This window comes from Haliotis rufescens, unplaced genomic scaffold (genome assembly GCF_023055435.1).
Source record: "Haliotis rufescens isolate VD_foot unplaced genomic scaffold, xgHalRufe1.0.p SCAF_17, whole genome shotgun sequence".
NCBI lineage: Eukaryota > Metazoa > Mollusca > Gastropoda > Lepetellida > Haliotidae > Haliotis > Haliotis rufescens.
In genome coordinates this window covers 9,706,065-9,723,927 of record NW_025963857.1, presented here as the reverse complement: position 1 = coordinate 9,723,927, position 17,863 = coordinate 9,706,065, and the positions used below count along the sequence as shown (strand labels likewise).

Sequence of the window (17,863 nt, the reverse complement as noted above, 5' to 3'; positions counted from 1 at the left end):
GTGAGTACAGGCCATTGAAGGTGCAGTGTTTGATGAACAAAGGTATTAGAACCGACTAAACTCACCATTGTAATTATGATTGAAGGAAGTACACTAAGCTATATTCATTGGATGTCTTCGGGTTTTAATAATATAGTTCGACTCCGTTTTATTTGTGTATTTATTTGTTCGGTTTTTTTAGAACAGCAGATGCAAGGTTGGGGCAGGTGACATGAAACAAATGAATACAACTTATTTGTGAACAACTGTTTTGAGCGTACGTGTTAATTTGTTGAAATCAAATCACCAACCTTTATTCTTAGTTAAACATAATTACATATGTTTGTATTGTCTAGTATGCTTATGCTTATGAAAGGTTGGTGGTTGGTGTGTGCGTGCGTGTGTGCGTGTGTGGTAGGGTGTGCGTGTGTGTGCGTGGTGGTGTGGTGGGGAGGTGTGGGTAGGGTTGTGGATGGGTTGAGTGTTTGTGTGTGTATGTGTGGCGGTGTAGGTGTGTGTGCGTGGGGTGTGGTTGTAGGGTTGGTGGTGTGAGTGTGTGTATGTGGTTGTACGGTTTGTGGTTGGGGTGTGCGTGTGTGTGCGTGGTGGGGTGGTGGGGAGGTGTGGGTGGGGTTGTGGATTGGTTGAGTGTTTGTGTGTGTATGTGTGGCGGTGTATTAGTGTGTGCGTGGGGTGTGGTTGTAGGGTTGGTGGTGTGTGTGTGTGTGTGGGTGTGGGTGGGGTGGGGTGGTTGTACGGTTTGTGGTTGGGGCGTGCTTGCGTGTGTGGTGGGGTGGTGGGGAGGTGTGGGTGGGGTTGTGGATTGGTTGAGTGTTTGTGTGTGTATGTGTGGCGGTGTAGGTGTGTGTGCGTGGGGTTTGGTTGTAGGGTTGGTGGGGGGGGGGGGGGGGGGGGTGGGGGGTGGGGGGGTGGGGTGGTTGTACGGTTTGTGGCTGGGGTGTGCTTGCGTGTGTGGTGGGGTGGTGGGGAGGTGTGGGTGGGGTTGTGGATGGGTTGAGTGTTTGTGTGTGTATGTGTGGCGGTGTAGGTGTGCGTGCGTGGGGTGTGGGTGTTGTTGTAGGGTTGGTGGTGTGATTGTGTGTGTGGGTGTGTGTGTGTGTGGGGGTTGTTGTACGGTTGGTAGTTGGGGTGTGCGTGCGTGGGTGGTGTGGTGGTGAGGTGTGGGTGGCGTTGTGGATGGGTTAAGTGTTTGTGTGTGTGTATCTGTGGCAGTGTAGGTGTGCGTGCGTGGGGTGTGGGTGTGGTTGTAGGGTTGGTGGTGGGTTGGTGGTGGGTTGGTGGTGGTTGTACGGTTGGTAGTTAGGGTGTGCGTGGGGTGTGGGTGTGGTTGTAGGGTTGGTGGTGGTTGTACGGTTGGTGGTTTGGGTGCGTGTGTGGTGGGGTGGTGACTGGTGGCTGGTGGTGTAGGTGTGTGCTTTTGGGAAAGTATGGTGCAACTATCTTGTCCCCCGGGCGAGTGTACATCTACACTCTTCAAAAAAAGAAAGACATAGTTAAAAAATAAGGATGTTTATGAAGCGGATGTAAAAGTATCTACACAGTAGATGCGTGAACACAATCAAATGAAATTAGACACAGTGATCGACAAAAGCATTGTCGTCATTGTCAGCATTAATTCAGTCCAGTCATTGCACATTAGTAGCCACAAGCGAGGCGTCATGGTCAGTACCTGGTCACACCACCTCTTGCAGCCGTCAGTGCTCGACACCTCCTTGGCACAGATTGCACAAGTCGTCGGATTTTTTCGTGGGGAATTCTTCGCCATTCCTCCTGTAAGGCGTTGGCGAGTTGTGCCAGTGTGTGGGGAGGCTGGTGACGTTGACGGTCGCGTCGATCAAGTTCGTCCCACAAATGTTCAATCGAGTTGAGATCAGGCGATTTGGACGGCCATGGAAGGACATTGATGTTCTCATTAACAAGGAAATTAACTGTTGCACGTGCTGTGTGGGGCCGAGCGTTGTCATGTTGGAACAGCTCCCTCTGGCGGTCCAAAGTTGGGAGGAGGTGAGGACGCAGAATTTGGTCTATGTATCGGTTTGCTGTAAGATTGCCCTGGACAACCACTAACTGTGATCTACCCGTGTAGGATATGGCTCCCCACACCATGACACTCCCTCCACCAAATTGGTCCACCTGTCGAACGCAGTTCGGCGCAAAACGTTCGTGTCGACGTCGGTATACACGTTGTCTTCCATCCCTTCGTTGAAGAAGAAAACGTGACTCATCGCTGAACCAAACGCGTCGCCAGTTCCTGAGATCCCATGCCTGTACTCTGTTGCACCAAGGGACACGTCGTTGGCGGTGTAGACGTCGCAAGACAGGTCCAACTTTTGGTCATCTCGCTCGAATTCCCACTTCCCTCAGACGATTTCTGATGGTTCTGTCGGAAATTCTTCGCATACCAGGCACTTGTCCTGCAGTGTCCATTGCTGTAGCAAATCGATTCCGAAGGTGATGCAACCGGATGTACCGATCCTGAGTAGGGGTGGTCACTCTTGGTCTTCCACTTCTGGGATGATCTTGAGTCGAATTAGTACAGGTATATCGATCCCATAGTCGAGATATGGTGCTTTGGTGAACGTTGAAGTGTCTTGCAACGGCAGACTGGCACTCCCCTGCTTCCAAACGTCCAATGGCGATATTTCGGTCAGCTCCAGTTAATCTTGGCATTTTTCGATCTCCGTTCACGTCAGAAAATTCGTAATGAACTGATGAATTTTGTACGGTCTTTCATAGTCAGTGTCTCTACTCGTGTTTCCAACATTTTGCACGTGCATTCTGTTGAAAACTTTTTCTGAAAGCAATTTTCGTGCATCCTTTGCATTTTTGCTGATAAATGTTTACAAAAAACATTTTGAGATGTGTTTGCGCGCAATGCACAACAAACATGACATGATTAACGGGAATCAAACATAACAATTGTCTTTATGACGATAGTTGGGGAAAAAAAATCTAATTGGAATTCTCAAAACACCTATGCGTTTCTTTTTTGAAGAGTGTATTATTTTACTTTCTTTCCCTGTAATGTTGATGTCACGGTTCACAAAAGTAACTGAAACGGACATAAAATACTCACTGACATCTGTTTCATTGAAAATTCCACCGCGCAGTCCCGATGGCAGCGTTGTAATTTAACATTTAGAAGGTTCAGAGTTTGTATACCAAGCAGGAATATTAACATATTCTCTTGACTATGATTTTAATTCACATCTAATATTGTAACACAATCATTTACGCAATAATTTTTAGCAGCATTAGCAATGCCCCAGCAGTTTGACGGCGGGACACCAGAAATGGACTTCAAACAGTACCAATGTGGGGAATCGAGCCTGGGCCTTCTGCGGGACGAGTGAACGCTTTAACCACTAGGCTACCACACCGCCCCTATATAATCTTGAGAAACGTGGAAGTGGATTATTTTCACTTATAAGCGAAAAGGAGACGTGTTCAAATCGGCCAATACACCCCCGGTTAAAACAGAAGAAATCAAGAAATCGTCTGAAAGAAAATCTGTTGAAGTAACAACAATAGTAATGATTTTGGTGGCGGCAACATAAACATCAACAACAACAACAACAACCGCAACAATAATAATGGGAGAGTACCCGGGTTTGTTGCCAGGATTACAACCCTTCTGACAATCTGGGTAATGCAGAAGGCTGTAGTGTTTGGGAGTCTTCACATTCTCCGAAAAGTCCTGGGTGGGTTTGGCTAGGCAGCGCTTCCTGGGAGAAGTCACATTCGCTGTCTGGGCTGCGAGTAGAGGGGGCAAGTGCCCTGAGCTGATGATGAGCCTAACCAGCCTGACTGTGCCAGGATCACCCAAACCCTCTTTGCTGCGGTTTAAAAAAAAATAAATCTGTACATAATAATAATTTGTGTTATTATACACTACATAGATCTATATACAAGTACATATTCACAGCCTAAAGATGATGATCGCATTAGTATTGGCAAAACTAGAGACGACACGTTGGATGTCACCACACATCAACTGAAACCAGACGTTATACCATGGTTATCAAGTGTCATTTGTGAATTAATGTGCGAGACATACAGCCAGGGGACGATTACATGAGTTTATCCGAATCGTCGTCTTCCTCAGTTTTAGACGTCAGTCGAATAATTTCAAATAACACAACGAAACATTATGCGGAGAGCAGGGCCCATCAACTCAGAATCATAAACGTCGCTTCAAATCGGCAGACGTCGCGATAGTTTCACAAGCTAAAATTAGTTGTATGGCAAATAGAGGGCAGCACTGTCGTAATGGCTGCCACACGAAAACAACATTTGTGACAGTAGCCAAGATGCATTTTAGAAGCGTTAGACATGCCTGTTAATAATGCGTCAATGAAAGAAGATACACCAAATATTGACAATAACAGTAAAAATGGGATATCAAAGTCACTGACAGTAAGTCCCATCACGATGATGTTCCCTTCTGCTCATCATTTCCCAGCTGGCAATATCGTCCTTTCAGGATTCCAGCCACGAGTCATTTCACGGATTAGTTGAAATTATGTTGGCTTTGGATTGGAAATTGATTGTGTGTTTTAGTGGTATTCAGCTGTATGGAATCATGTGATATGTATTAATTTTAAAGTATCAAATATTATTTTAATGATCATCCTATATTTCACCAAACTCGTTGATTTGTCGGTCAACCGGCGGTAAAGCCAAAGGGTTGTTCGGTTTTCGATCAATGTATGATCAACTTGTTTCAGCCCCCCATTCTTGTATTAACTATTGTTGTAACTTCATGCCAATACAGTATCAGGACACGAAGATACCAATTTTCTACATCGAATTGCAAGTCCAATTGCCAGGAATAATATAAGAAAAAATCCAGGGTTTGAAATTATTCATCCCTAGACCTATAAAAATATATCCATTTGATGGTAAGAGTGGTAGGCCTTTCAGAATTGTGCTGGTCATGGTCAAGCTGACATGTTTATTTTGAAACCTGGATACCAAAATTTATAATATTTATAAGTTATACTTTCACTTTGCATGTTTAGGCTGGTAATATATATCAGGGAATCATAGGTTTTTGGACTTCATACGTTTTCAGACAGCCATGTTTATCGCGACTACGTGCGCTATAACAGGTGGTTTAGCATCACACAGACATTGTAAATACTCAGATGATAGCTTATGTTCAAGAGAAAGTTGTCTTTTATAATTTATAAGTTATTGTCAGAGATGTTTTACAGTTATTCATGCGATTAGAGAGAAAATTATGACTGTTTCTTAAGCGTTTGAAAACCCATTCCACAGGAATATATAGACAGTATTTTGTATTATTATACACTATACAAGTGTATATTACCAGCCTAAACATGCTAAATGACAAATTACATTTGAAATTAAATATAGGGGTCCCCTGCACCCCCAGTTTTGTTAGTCAAAGTCAAACCCTGGAGGGGCGGTCGGGTAGCCTAGTGGTTAAAGCGTTTGCTCGTCATGCCAAAGACCCGGGATCGACTCCAAACATGGGTACAATGTGTGAAGCCCATTTTCTGGTGTCCCCCGCCATGATATTGCTGGAATATTGCTATAAGCGATGTAAAACCATACTCACTCAAGCCCTGGAAGTAGACAAACTGAGTTGTGTCAAATATGTCTCTTCAAAGTATTCTAACAAATATTTAGGAATATTTTGGATGAAAATCAGGATTCCAGCATCATATGAAACCCTGTTTCATTCTACCCCAAACTGCATAAACTGAGAAAATAATATGAACATTAAGGTTTTGACTGCCCATTTTACCTCAATCCCATCAGGCTAGTCTTTGTTTCTTGTTTGACAAGTTTTTGTGTGAAAAATCCTGGTCAGTAGGTGGGAATAATAATCATGATAATATAATATCAAATTCTTTTGGATATAATGTTATCAGAATATCTGAATATGTTGCCATGTATATGGTGTTGAAAAGCTTATCTTGTCATTTAACTTATTGTGATCTTTTGTACATGTTGTAAGCACAGTTTTTTGTGTGATGAACATGTAATCATGCATTTTCAGATTGTTTTTGCAACTTTTACGTCAGCAGAATCCATAAACCATTTCTTGTCTTATGTGAACACTGCACTGTGATCTGTCAGTATACAAATTACTGGTCAGTGAATGTAACATCACTACACCAGTGCTGACCAAGTTTTATGTACAGTACAGCTGTAGGTTATTATGGGAATGGAATAAGCAAGCTGGAAATCCAATTGTTTCACACTGATGATCATGATAATTTATTCCATATCTTGGGTCTAGCTCCACTGCTGATCCATATGTGAATACATTTTTTGTGAAACCTGTATGTATCAGCTGTGGATGTTTTTCTCCAAACCCAACTTTTCAAATTCTGATCTAATGCCACATGTGGTTGGTTGGTTTGTTGTTTCATGCCGCACTCAGCAATATTCCAGCTATATGACGGCGGTCTGTAAATAATCGAGTCTGGACCAGACAATCCAGTTACTGATACATGTATCATGATCATCGATCCACGCAATTGGGACATGCATCTACGAAGTCAGCGAGCCTGACCAACCGATCCCGTTAGTCGCCTCTTACAACAAGCATAGTTGCCTTTTACGACAAGCATAGTCGCCTTTTACGGCAAGCATGGATTGCTGAAAACCTATTCTACCCCAGATCTTCACATGTGCAAACCAATTAGTCAAACAGGGATTTATCTAGTAGGGCTGGGACGGGTAACTCGGGTACCCGGGTCGGGTGGGTACTGAGTAGGACCCGGTTACCCACAGGACTACCCGGACCCGTGGCTGGTCATGTGATATATTGTTTAATGACAAAAAATATCTAGAACTCTATGGTTACACTATAAGTCACAAATGTCCGCATTTCTTTCTGACGATGCACCCATTTCTTGTGACTTTTCACATCTTTGAATAAAAATATAACTTGAGTCAACTTCAGTGTATGCATGACCAGATTGTTTAAAGATACGTTTTGCCAGTGCTATGGTAATAAAAGGCCTAATCGGACATTTTGTACCTATCTCTTGAGACCTACAGTAGTTACCTGGGTAGGGTTGGGTAATAGGGGGGTGGGTACCCGGGTAGTAAATTCGAACTCTTCCCAGCCCTATTATCTAGGCCTGATCAGAGGCTGGTACTCCGCCCTGATCAGGTCTCTTGGTATTCTGCAGCAAATGTCGGCCAAAATTCCCGAATTGGAATTAAAACATTCTTAATTCATGTTAATGTGGTTTATAGCTACTGTAATAGTTGTCCTTTATTGCACTGATATCAGGACCAATAAAGAGGGAGAGGATTTAATGCTTAATGTTAATATTACTAATTTACTATACTGAGGAAACGGCTGTGGGAACAATGAAAAATACGGGGGAAAAAGATTTCCTGTCAGCACTTTGAAGTAGCGTGCATACAATTCCACACATGTCAGAATCAAATGTTGAGATGTGTTTGTGTGCATTGTTCCCAATGTGCAGACAAGGCTGGGAACCCATGCTAGCATATCATTCTACTGAGTCTAAAACTAAACGTTCCCTTATTCATTTCCATCAGTACATCAGTGTTCCCCTTTTACCGGTATTTACCAGTTTTTTACCGGTAAAGTTAGGCTTGGACAGGTAATTCATGTGACTGCCAGTCCCTGTGGACCGGCAAATAAAGTATCTTATTAATCTGTGATATTCATATAAGTATGTTTTCCGAACGAGGTCAGCTTGTCTGTTACCATCAGAGTTTCCCCTCGTTGATTTTTAGTGCAAGGAAATGACATTTTGCTTTGCTTCATGGTTAAAAATATTTGTAGTGACTTCATCTTGAAATATCAAAAAAAAAGATAAGAATAATAGATAGTTGTGACTGAACTTTGTGTGAATAATGTGTAGATCTAACTAAGCTACTTCAGAGATGACATAATTGCATTGAACATGGAGTTGAAAGAATTATAACCAGGTAATTTTCATACGGTTTTTTATTTGTTGAATGTTGGGACTGACAAATATTAGCATGATTAGGGGGGACTGGTAATTTTTAGAGTTACCAGTCCAAAAGGACTGGCAGTTTCAAGAGCCAGCGGGAACACTGTATATATTTAGAATAGGTATATATTAATAAGTGTATGTTTAAGAAAATAAGAACTTTAAAAAAAAAAAAATTGAAATATTTTTATTAAAAATCTCTTGCTTCTTACCAAGTTTAGAATCCTTGTTAAGCCCATGTTGGATAAACCTGATGATCGTCCTCCCAACCCTGCTAGAAATGTGACAAAGAATATAAGGATTAATTGCAATATATCAAGTTACATTGGCAGTTGTGTCTAGATCCTCTTTGATCTTAGCTTATTTTTGACAATCCAGTCTAGTTATACTCTCTCTGCCTTGAGGCACCCTCACACATTTCGTAGCCTCAGGGGGGATGTCTGTTATTGACCTGAAGAAAGGCAAGGACAGGTCATATTCTATTGTATATGCTGACACAACTATGTGCCAAGTTGGTATGATTCATTAGCATTCAAGTATCGTGAACATATATTTCTGCAATAGAATCTAACTGTTTTTGTCAAACTCATCCTTATGATACCTTAACTGTTGGGTAGTTTGGCAAAGACTAAAGGAATAGTGCCAATTTTTAATGCTGTATTTGAAGTTTGCAGCCATGTCATAATGTAAACATACAAAATGTGTATGTACCTTAAGACATTTTAGATAAGGACCAGACATAACAGAAAAGATAAGGCAGACATAACAGATAAGACAAGATTCCAAGCATTGGCATTTTGACCGACTAGACTGTAATGCAGTAGTCTCCCCTACATGCTCACTGTTAGACTTGCACAAGTCTCTAAGGAAATAATTAGTTTGAATAAGTTGTCCCTATAAATGACTAGAGGCCCTGTACTGTCTGCTTATTTAGACTATTATAAGGATGGAGTTACTATACATGCATTTGGTACAGACTTGGTGCAAGGCTAGGTCACTGTGTTGCTGGTGCGGGCTTCACACAGTGGTCATTCACAGGATGGTTGGTGATGCCTGGAATAGGCAGGATGTTGGTATTGAAAGGTTGAGGTGTCATGACACTGCTGCCTCCTGCAGTGATGGACATCATGATACTGCAGTACATATTGGGATACATAATTTGTTTTTGCATGAAAACGGTTCTTCAACCAGTTTATGTGTAAATCACACTATACATTCATGTAGGCTCATTCTTATCATGTAGACAGTGTATGAATTAGTTTCCAAAGTTCACTGGCCGGGAGGGCTTGTTAACAAAAAATGTCCAAGCCCTCATCATATTTTACTAGCCCAAAACACTTCCAATGAACTACAAAATGACGACAGACTTGGGCACTATATGACCCCTTGCTGAATTGATGATTCATGGAAAATGAATTGGTTAGAATTTTCAACCAGACATTTGGGCCAGCTTTACATGAATGTTACTTGCCCAATTTAAGTCACTGGCATTTGGTTAGCCCTAGGGCAGGCAGCTGTTTCAAAATTCTGCATGTACATGATCTCTGTATGTATGTGAGTCTCTGCCAGAAACTTTTGAGTACTAGCTTAACAATATACTAACATCATTTTCAGTAAAGTTTAGTGTTGTCATATGCAGAGCTCCAGATAATGTTTTGAACAATTGAGTTTTTACTCGAAGGTTTCTATTGTAATTGGGTTATTACATTTTCATTGGGTAACCAATATTTTTTCACTCATCTATTCATCACTCGATTGTTTTTTCCGAAAATGAGTAAGCATTTTGAGATTTAAAAAAAATGAAATAATGTTTAAGATGTATATAAATATAGGCTTGACTCGGAAAGTAAATTAGCTCGTAATTGTGTTTTGAAAATTAGCTCCGTTGTATGCATGTTGAAAAAACTTCATTGCGTATTTACGTGTGCTATTTTCAAACAATTGCATGTTCCATTTTGTCTTGAACAGTTTTGGGTGGGTATTTTATGCAAATACGCAGCTTATCTTTAGCTCTGCATATGGACTAATTAGCTGGGCTTACTAGACTGAAATTTACTAGACTCGGGCTTTGGGCTAGTGGCTAACACTGGCTATAGTCGCAGACTGTCACGTAATCAGAGTTTTGTTTCATGGAGTCAGCAAGGAATATCTAGCTTTAGTCGCCATCAAGTCAGGCTATTATAGAACTTTGTAACTACCGGTATTACTTTTTGAAAATTGTTACAGAATTAAAACTTTAATCATTTACCATTGTTTACATGGGTAGTCAAATTGTGTATTGTTTCAGCAGGTGTAGAAGCTTGTGAATCATAACAGCCCTATTGAAAGGTGTATCAGTCTTTGTCAATGGTATTCAAGGTCTGAAAGAGATGTCCCCTTAATCATCAGCATCTCCAGTGATCGTGTTAATAAAGTTGTCAATAGACAAACATGCTTAGTATGGTCATTATCATATTGCCATTAGCGTGATGAGAAGATTAAGTATACAGAATTGTAATGTTATGCAATTAAGTGGGACACAGACCTCCACTGTCTGCCTTGATTGTATTGTCTCCATGGTCACTGATTGCTAATTGCTGATGTCCTTGAGTTGCCATCTATTGATGGTGTATGTGATGGAAATAGAGGATATTGATGGGTGTATGTGTTTACAGCTGTACAGTATTCATGGTTCTCAGGTGCTGCTATTTGAGCAGGAGCTATTACTTAACAAGTGCTCAAGGAACACTAAAATCTAAACATTTTCGTTGCACATTTTTTCATGACCATTCTATTTTTGTGTGTATTGCCTAAATCAAACCAGAGTGAAAAACAGATATATTTCAGATACTGTAGTTTTAGGATTGGTTTGGAAATATTATTTTCTTTATCTCTTCATGCTCTTTGTTTGTATTTTTTTCAAACTTACATCATCATGATAATAATATTTTCATCTAATTTAACCCCAAATAAACATGAGTTTCCCTGACAAAACAAAAGTTCTGATAGTTTGACTTTGTGTTCTGCCTACTGATGTGTACTCTCCTTAAGTCGTGGCTTAATGGCCATGAGGATAAAGAGCATCTGTAAAACAAGAAAATAAACTGTTGGTATGTGAACCACAGGACGGCGTAACATATTCTACACCAACACCCGTAGAAGATATTAGTTACTTGGCCCTGTGTATAAACTAAACAATATGCTGAAACGTCATCTTCCACACTTTGGCCATAATTGTTTCACAACTTTCCATGTGGAGAGTGTGGCTGTTTTGGAGCCCTGGATGTTTACCAATCGTGATTGACCCGTGAAGATCTGGGATAGAATAGGTCTTCAGCAACTCATGCTTGCCGTAACAGGTTACTATGCTTATTGTAAGAGGCGACTAACAGGACAAACAAACCAATCGTGATTGATGGAAATGTACCAAATTGTGTCAGTGTATCCGAGGGAGGTAACTACAAACTAACGATGTTCTTAGTGAGAATAAAAGTACTTTGCATTTTGGAATTACTGGAGCATTTCAAATGTACTTGCAAAGTTTATTATTTAAAACATATCAAAATTTATGTTTGAAATTCCCCGGTACAGACTCTTAAAATTAGTATTGTGATTGGTGTCCTTGAAATAAAAAATAAAAAATGTTGATGGTACAGTATTTGTACCTCACACTCTGACATGATAGTAGTGGATACTAATAAAACAGTGTGGAAAAACTGACAATGCCACTGAAATTAGCTTATCCTAAATAAAAGTATTAAGGAGATATTTGACATTCTAACAATGCTAAGGCCAGGCACAAAAAGCATTACTCATTGACATTGTTAGAAGTTAACCCATTTAATTCCTATGTACTGACACTGAAGATTGCTTGAGGCTGTAGAATGAGGAAGTGAGGTTGCTCTGGCCAGGATTAATATATCTGCATGGTGTCAAGTTTATGATGAGTCTTGACCCCAAACAATGCTTGACTGAATGTTATGCAATGAGACTAGTAGTAAGGGAGTAGTATCAGGGAGGCTTCATTATTGGTGAAGACAGTGAGGTATCAACACACTGTGTACAGACAGTTTCACCAGTGGACACAAAACACTGTGCTTGTTACTTTGACTGATTGTGTGATGGAGGAATGTACTGACAGTCAAACAACTGCTTGTAAAGTAAGTCAACATTAGAGGAAGGTTTGGTAGTTATTGGAATTTACTTTGAACTTCAATCTTTTTTACATCATATGGGAGACAAAACTTCCAACCAATTATTGTAATTTTAACAAGAATTTGTATGTAGATTGTGTGAATCGATCACAGTTCCTATCACACTGATTTCAGTAAGTAATGTCATGCATTACTATCATTAAGTTTAAGTACATTTTGTATGTGATAGTTCTGTCTTTTTGCGAAGTGACGGTATTATTAACTAATTTAAACACGCAAGAGTGTTGAAAAAACATCACATGCTGAACTTATGATCTTCAATTATATCCTTTCATTTACATGATAGGGATGTTTTAGTCCAACTTCTTCTGCTTCAACAAGTCCCGGATGGGACTCAATCTACCATAATCTGTACTTTAATAAGCAAGTGTTATCCCAAATATAACATAAGTTACATTCAAGAAGTGATGTTGCCCTGCCTTTATACATGGTACACAGCCTGAGCACATGTTTTAAATGTTTCAGTTGTTATCAGATCAATATGGTGGTCATAAATTATTACACTGATTCAGTTTGCATTTGCCATGAACAGTCAAAGTTGTGCTCCTATTGATTATATTCATGATAGTATGATCAGTTTAAGATCACTTGTATGGTTGGTTGGTTTGTTGTTTAACGCAGCAATATTCCAGCTATGTGATGGAATATGTAAATAATCGAGTCTGGACCAGACTATCCAGTGATTGATATCATGAGCATCGATCCACGCAATTGGGATCGATGATCTGCATCAACCAAGTCAGCGAGCCTGACCACCCGATCCCGGTAGTCACCATGGTCGCCTTTTACAGCAAGCATGGGTGGCTGAAGACCTATTCTACCCCAGATCTTCATGGGTCTCACTTGTATGGCAAAACGATTATGACATTCTAAACAACATTCTTTACAGAGAATAGTTCTTGAAAATTCATTCTGCAGCAAATGACTTGTGTGAATCATAAAATTATTGTGAGGATGAAATTAATGTTAAACATGCTAGTGTTCCTCACTCACATTTTTATTATAGTTTTTTCTGTACATATTGGAGTTTATTTTCATGTCAGGTTGACTGCACATGTTGGAAACAATGAGATACGTAACAAAGCTCTCAGTAAACAATGTAACTGAGTGCTAGATTGAGTGCATCTCTCCAAGTTCTGTGTCAAGTGTGGTGCGGTTGTTAACACAAGCTTATGAAGCAGTTATGACAGTTGCCAACTGTGTATGATGACGTCTTTGTTCTTGGTAACCTTGTAAAATAATAATATAATTACAAGCAAAACACTGCTCATGAATGTAGTGAATAGGCCCAGTAACAGCAGCTGTGGTGAATATATGACACTGCATATAGCCGTTCAAAGGTACCCGTGAAGATCATGATTAGAATGGGTCTTCAGCAACCCATGATTGCCGTAAGATGTGAGTATGCTTGTCATAAGGGGTGGGGGGGTGGGGGTGGGGGTGGGGGTGGGGGGGGCGGGGGCACCAGGCTGGATCACTGGATTGTCTGGTCCAGACTCAATTATTTACAGACCACCGTCATATAGCTGGAACATTGCTGAGTGCCAAGACTTGGAACCTGTATACAATCATTTGTCAGTAACCTGACCTATGCCTTTATGCTTAATTTGGAATTCCTATTTTTGATTCCATGAAAGGCGGATTACATGTCAAGCAGGAATTTGTGAAAAAAGCATGAGATTTTATTCAATGGAACTGCTATCACACCATGCTTTTATGGTTGGAATTCTAGGTCTACATTCTTGGTGCTACTGTTAGCTGATTAATTTGTAAAGTTCAAAGGTTCTGCCAGTGTGTGAAATAGACTCAAAGTATTGCTGGCCAGGTGGGTTAGCTAGCCTTAAAAGTTGCCAGCCAGTTTCAATTTTCACTAGCTTAAATGTGCAAGAGTTTATTTTCCTTCCAGAAATATGATTCTGTGAAGGTATCAATTCAGTCAACAGATGTTATGAAGGGGGTAACTCTGATCTTAGGGGGGCGGTCAGGTAGCCTAGTGGTTAAAGCGTTTGCTCGTCACGCCGAAGACCCGGGTTTGATTCCTGACATGGGTACAATGTGTGAAGCCCATTTCTGGTGTCCCCCGCCGTGATATTGCTGGAATATTGCTAAAAGCGGCGTAAAACCACACACACTCACTCACACTCTGATCTTAGGGATATTGAGTGGACGTTTTTGATGGCCATGTTGATCTACAGTGAGCTTTTTTCTATTTTAATCAACTAAGTGTTGTGCATAAAAAAATATCACCACTTAGATTTCAACTGATGATGTTAGTTATTGATCACAAATTTCGAGGTGGATTCCCAACACTCCTGCTCTGGTTTAGTTTGTGGAAATTCTGATTTAATGTCAATTTCAGCTGTTCAAGCTGTCATCATATAAAAAACATATCATTTTAAACTGTTGTAAATATTGATTTTAACAGGTGTGATGTGTTGTGGCTTATCCTGCTTATACTTGTGATCCTGATAGACTGTTATTATACATAGTTAAAGACTGGATGTGTGGGTGGACAAAAACATTTATTGATGGTTAGAAATTTATCTGTATTTTCTCAAATCTGCAATAGTGATGTACTGAGTTGCCGTCTAAGGGTTGTAGTCCACAAGTAAATGTTACTAGTCCTCCATGAATTTATTAGTGGTGGACAATCAATCTTATGTTAATTTCAAACCATGAATTATCTTGTCTTTAAACATTTCACTTGCCAACTTTATAATGTCTGGGACACTAACTTTCATGCTATTGTTACTGATGACCATTAATTGTGCAATCACCTACCATTAGATTTAGCCACTATTACAGTATTGAAATTAATGCAAGGCGTAGTCTGATCATGCTGATAGCCCAAGGCAACGTTTTTAGGGGCGAGAACAGTGCAAAAGATCCTTGGCCTGCTCTGGCTAGATCATTCTGTCAGAACAATTTACCTGAGCAAAAACTGATGGCCCAGAACCAATAATATACAGGTGATGAAGCTGGAATATTCATGATATTGTCGACTGTACCATAAAAATTGGTTTGACATGACACATGTGCGTCCAGTATGCTCAAATGTATTTATAGACGCAGAACGAATATATATTACATCTTGAGGGACTCACAGTAATTTTCATTTACCAAATTACTTTGGCGGTTCGGATGACCCAGTCGTCGAAGGCGCCACGATTCGCTGTGCAGAGTTGCGTCCCTTGGGCACGCCAGAAACCTATGATTGTGAGTTCGAATACCAGTTCACCCTGATTATGTTTCTAGGTTTGTCAGCACCACACCCGTGCTCGTGGGTTACACTGAAGTGGTAAAGACCTGCATCACTTCGGGCTTTCCTCCCACATTAAGCTGACTTGCCGTGATATAGCTGGAATACTGTTAAAAGCGGCATTAATCGCATCACACTCACTCAATCACCAAATTACTTTACCATGTTTACAGTTACACGACCATCATATTTCTTGTAGTGAGTGAGTGAGTGAGACTTTCTTCCTACATTAAGCTGACACGTTGTGATCCGACTGAAATATTGTTCAAAGTGGCATTAAACCTAACTCATGGCTGTTGGGTATCCTAGTGGTGAAAGCGTTGGCTCGTCACGCCGAAGACCCAGGTTCAACTCCCGACATTGGAACAATGTGTGAAGCCCATTCCCGTTGTGATATTGATGGAATATTGCTTAAATCAGCGTAAAATATATAACAAAATAAACCCAACTCACTCACTACTTGTTGATTTGGGAAACTGGATGTAGAATAGAGCTGTGAAATAGTATTTTAACATTATTAACTATTTATGGATACTTAACATATTTTGTATTCATCATGTTCAGTGATGTGTTATTTGACTGATCAATTAACAATGATAAATTGTAATAACATGCATGATAGAGTGTGTTATACAGAATTGGTTTTGTTTTCATCTATTAGTTTCTGCATCTGTTTACTTCATGTACAAGGCTAATGGAAATAACCTAATTATATTGTGAGTTTGTGGGGTCTGCTATCATTGAAGGACAGGCTGAGGTTTTGTCGTTGTGTTAGAATGGAAAGTTACTCAGAATATAGCATGTAGAGTGTTCGTGAGGTAAGTGGGGTCTGCTGTTATTGAAGGACAGGCTGAGGTTTAGTCGTTGTGTTAGAATGGAAAGTTACTCAGAATATAGCATGTAGAGTGTTCGTGAGGTAAGTAGGGTCTGCTGTTATTGAAGGACAGGCTGAGGTTTAGTCGTTGTGTTAGAATGGAAAGTTACTCAGAATATAGCATGTAGAGTGTTCGTGAGGTAAGTAGGGTCTGCTGTTATTGAAGGACAGGCTGAGGTTTAGTCGTTGTGTTAGAATGGAAAGTTACTCAGAATATAGCATGTAGAGTGTTCGTGAGGTAAGTAGGGTCTGCTGTTATTGAAGGACAGGCTGAGGTTTAGTCGTTGTGTTAGAATGGAAAGTTACTCAGAATATAGCATGTAGAGTGTTCGTGAGGTAAGTGGGGTCTGCTGTTATTGAAGGACAGGCTGAGGTTTTGTCGTTGTGTTAGAATGGAAAGTTACTCAGAATATAGCATGTAGAGTGTTCGTGAGGTAAGTAGGGTCTGCTGTTATTGAAGGACAGGCTGAGGTTTAGTCGTTGTGTTAGAATGGAAAGTTACTCAGAATATAGCATGTAGAGTGTTCGTGAGGTAAGTAGGGTCTGCTGTTATTGAAGGACAGGCTGAGGTTTAGTTGTTGTGTTAGAATGGAAAGTTACTCAGAATATAGCATGTAGAGTGTTCGTGAGGTAAGTAGGGTCTGCTGTTATTGAAGGACAGGCTGAGGTTTAGTCGTTGTGTTAGAATGGAAAGTTACTCAGAAAATAGCATATAGAGTGTTCGTGAGGTAAGTAGGGTCTGCTGTTATTGAAGGACAGGCTGAGGTTTAGTCCTTGTGTTAGAATGGAAAGTTACTCAGAATATAGCATGTAGAGTGTTCGTGAGGTAAGTAGGGTCTGCTGTTATTGAAGGACAGGCTGAGGTTTAGTCGTTGTGTTAGAATGGAAAGTTACTCAGAATATAGCATGTAGAGTGTTCGTGAGGTAAGTAGGGTCTGCTGTTATTGAAGGACAGGCTGAGGTTTAGTCGTTGTGTTAGAATGGAAAGTTACTCAGAATATAGCATGTAGAGTGTTCGTGAGGTAAGTAGGGTCTGCTGTTATTGAAGGACAGGCTGAGGTTTAGTCGTTGTGTTAGAATGGAAAGTTACTCAGAATATAGCATGTAGAGTGTTCGTGAGGTAAGTAGGGTCTGCTGTTATTGAAGGACAGGCTGAGGTTTAGTCGTTGTGTTAGAATGGAAAGTTACTCAGAATATAGCATGTAGAGTGTTCGTGAGGTAAGTAGGGTCTGCTGTTATTGTTGAACCAGGGATAAACACATTAACTAGTCAGCAGGTCATTTTGCACTGCTAACTCATGTAGCTGAACTAGATTTGGAGAGAAGACCACTAGTCCCCCTAAATTCTAAGCTTGTCTTGGACTAATAGACTAGTGGCTGATCCCATGAACAGGTAGTCATTGTTAGAATGGAAGGTTACATAGCAGGAATATAGCATGAAGTGTATTCATGAGGTAAGTGTATTGGTGGCAGCTTGGGTGTCCTGATAATGACATTGGCATATCTACCATGTTTTAGCAGCAGTAGTATAACACTGCAGTGGTAGAAACTAACATTTTTAGTCC

The 17,863-nt window shown here is 40.4% G+C and overlaps 1 protein-coding gene across 3 annotated transcripts in view; it reads left to right on the top strand.

Moving 5' to 3' along the window:
* Nucleotides 1-238: 238 nt before the first annotated feature.
* The window catches only part of LOC124127735 (calcium-transporting ATPase type 2C member 1-like), a 42,364-nt gene continuing 24,739 nt past the window's right edge, over nt 239-17,863 (top strand). The window contains exon 1 of one of the 3 annotated variants that reach the window (XM_046492769.2): nt 239-256. Coding sequence is in view for 2 of the 3 variants with exons in the window: in XM_046491462.2 (XP_046347418.2) it covers nt 4,333-4,416 (84 nt within the window). In the remaining variant the exon portion in view is untranslated. Of the gene's footprint in view, nt 257-1,954; nt 2,005-4,259; nt 4,417-17,863 lie in introns of those variants that run through there. The other 2 variants (XM_046492087.2, XM_046491462.2) reach the window with 2 other exon arrangements.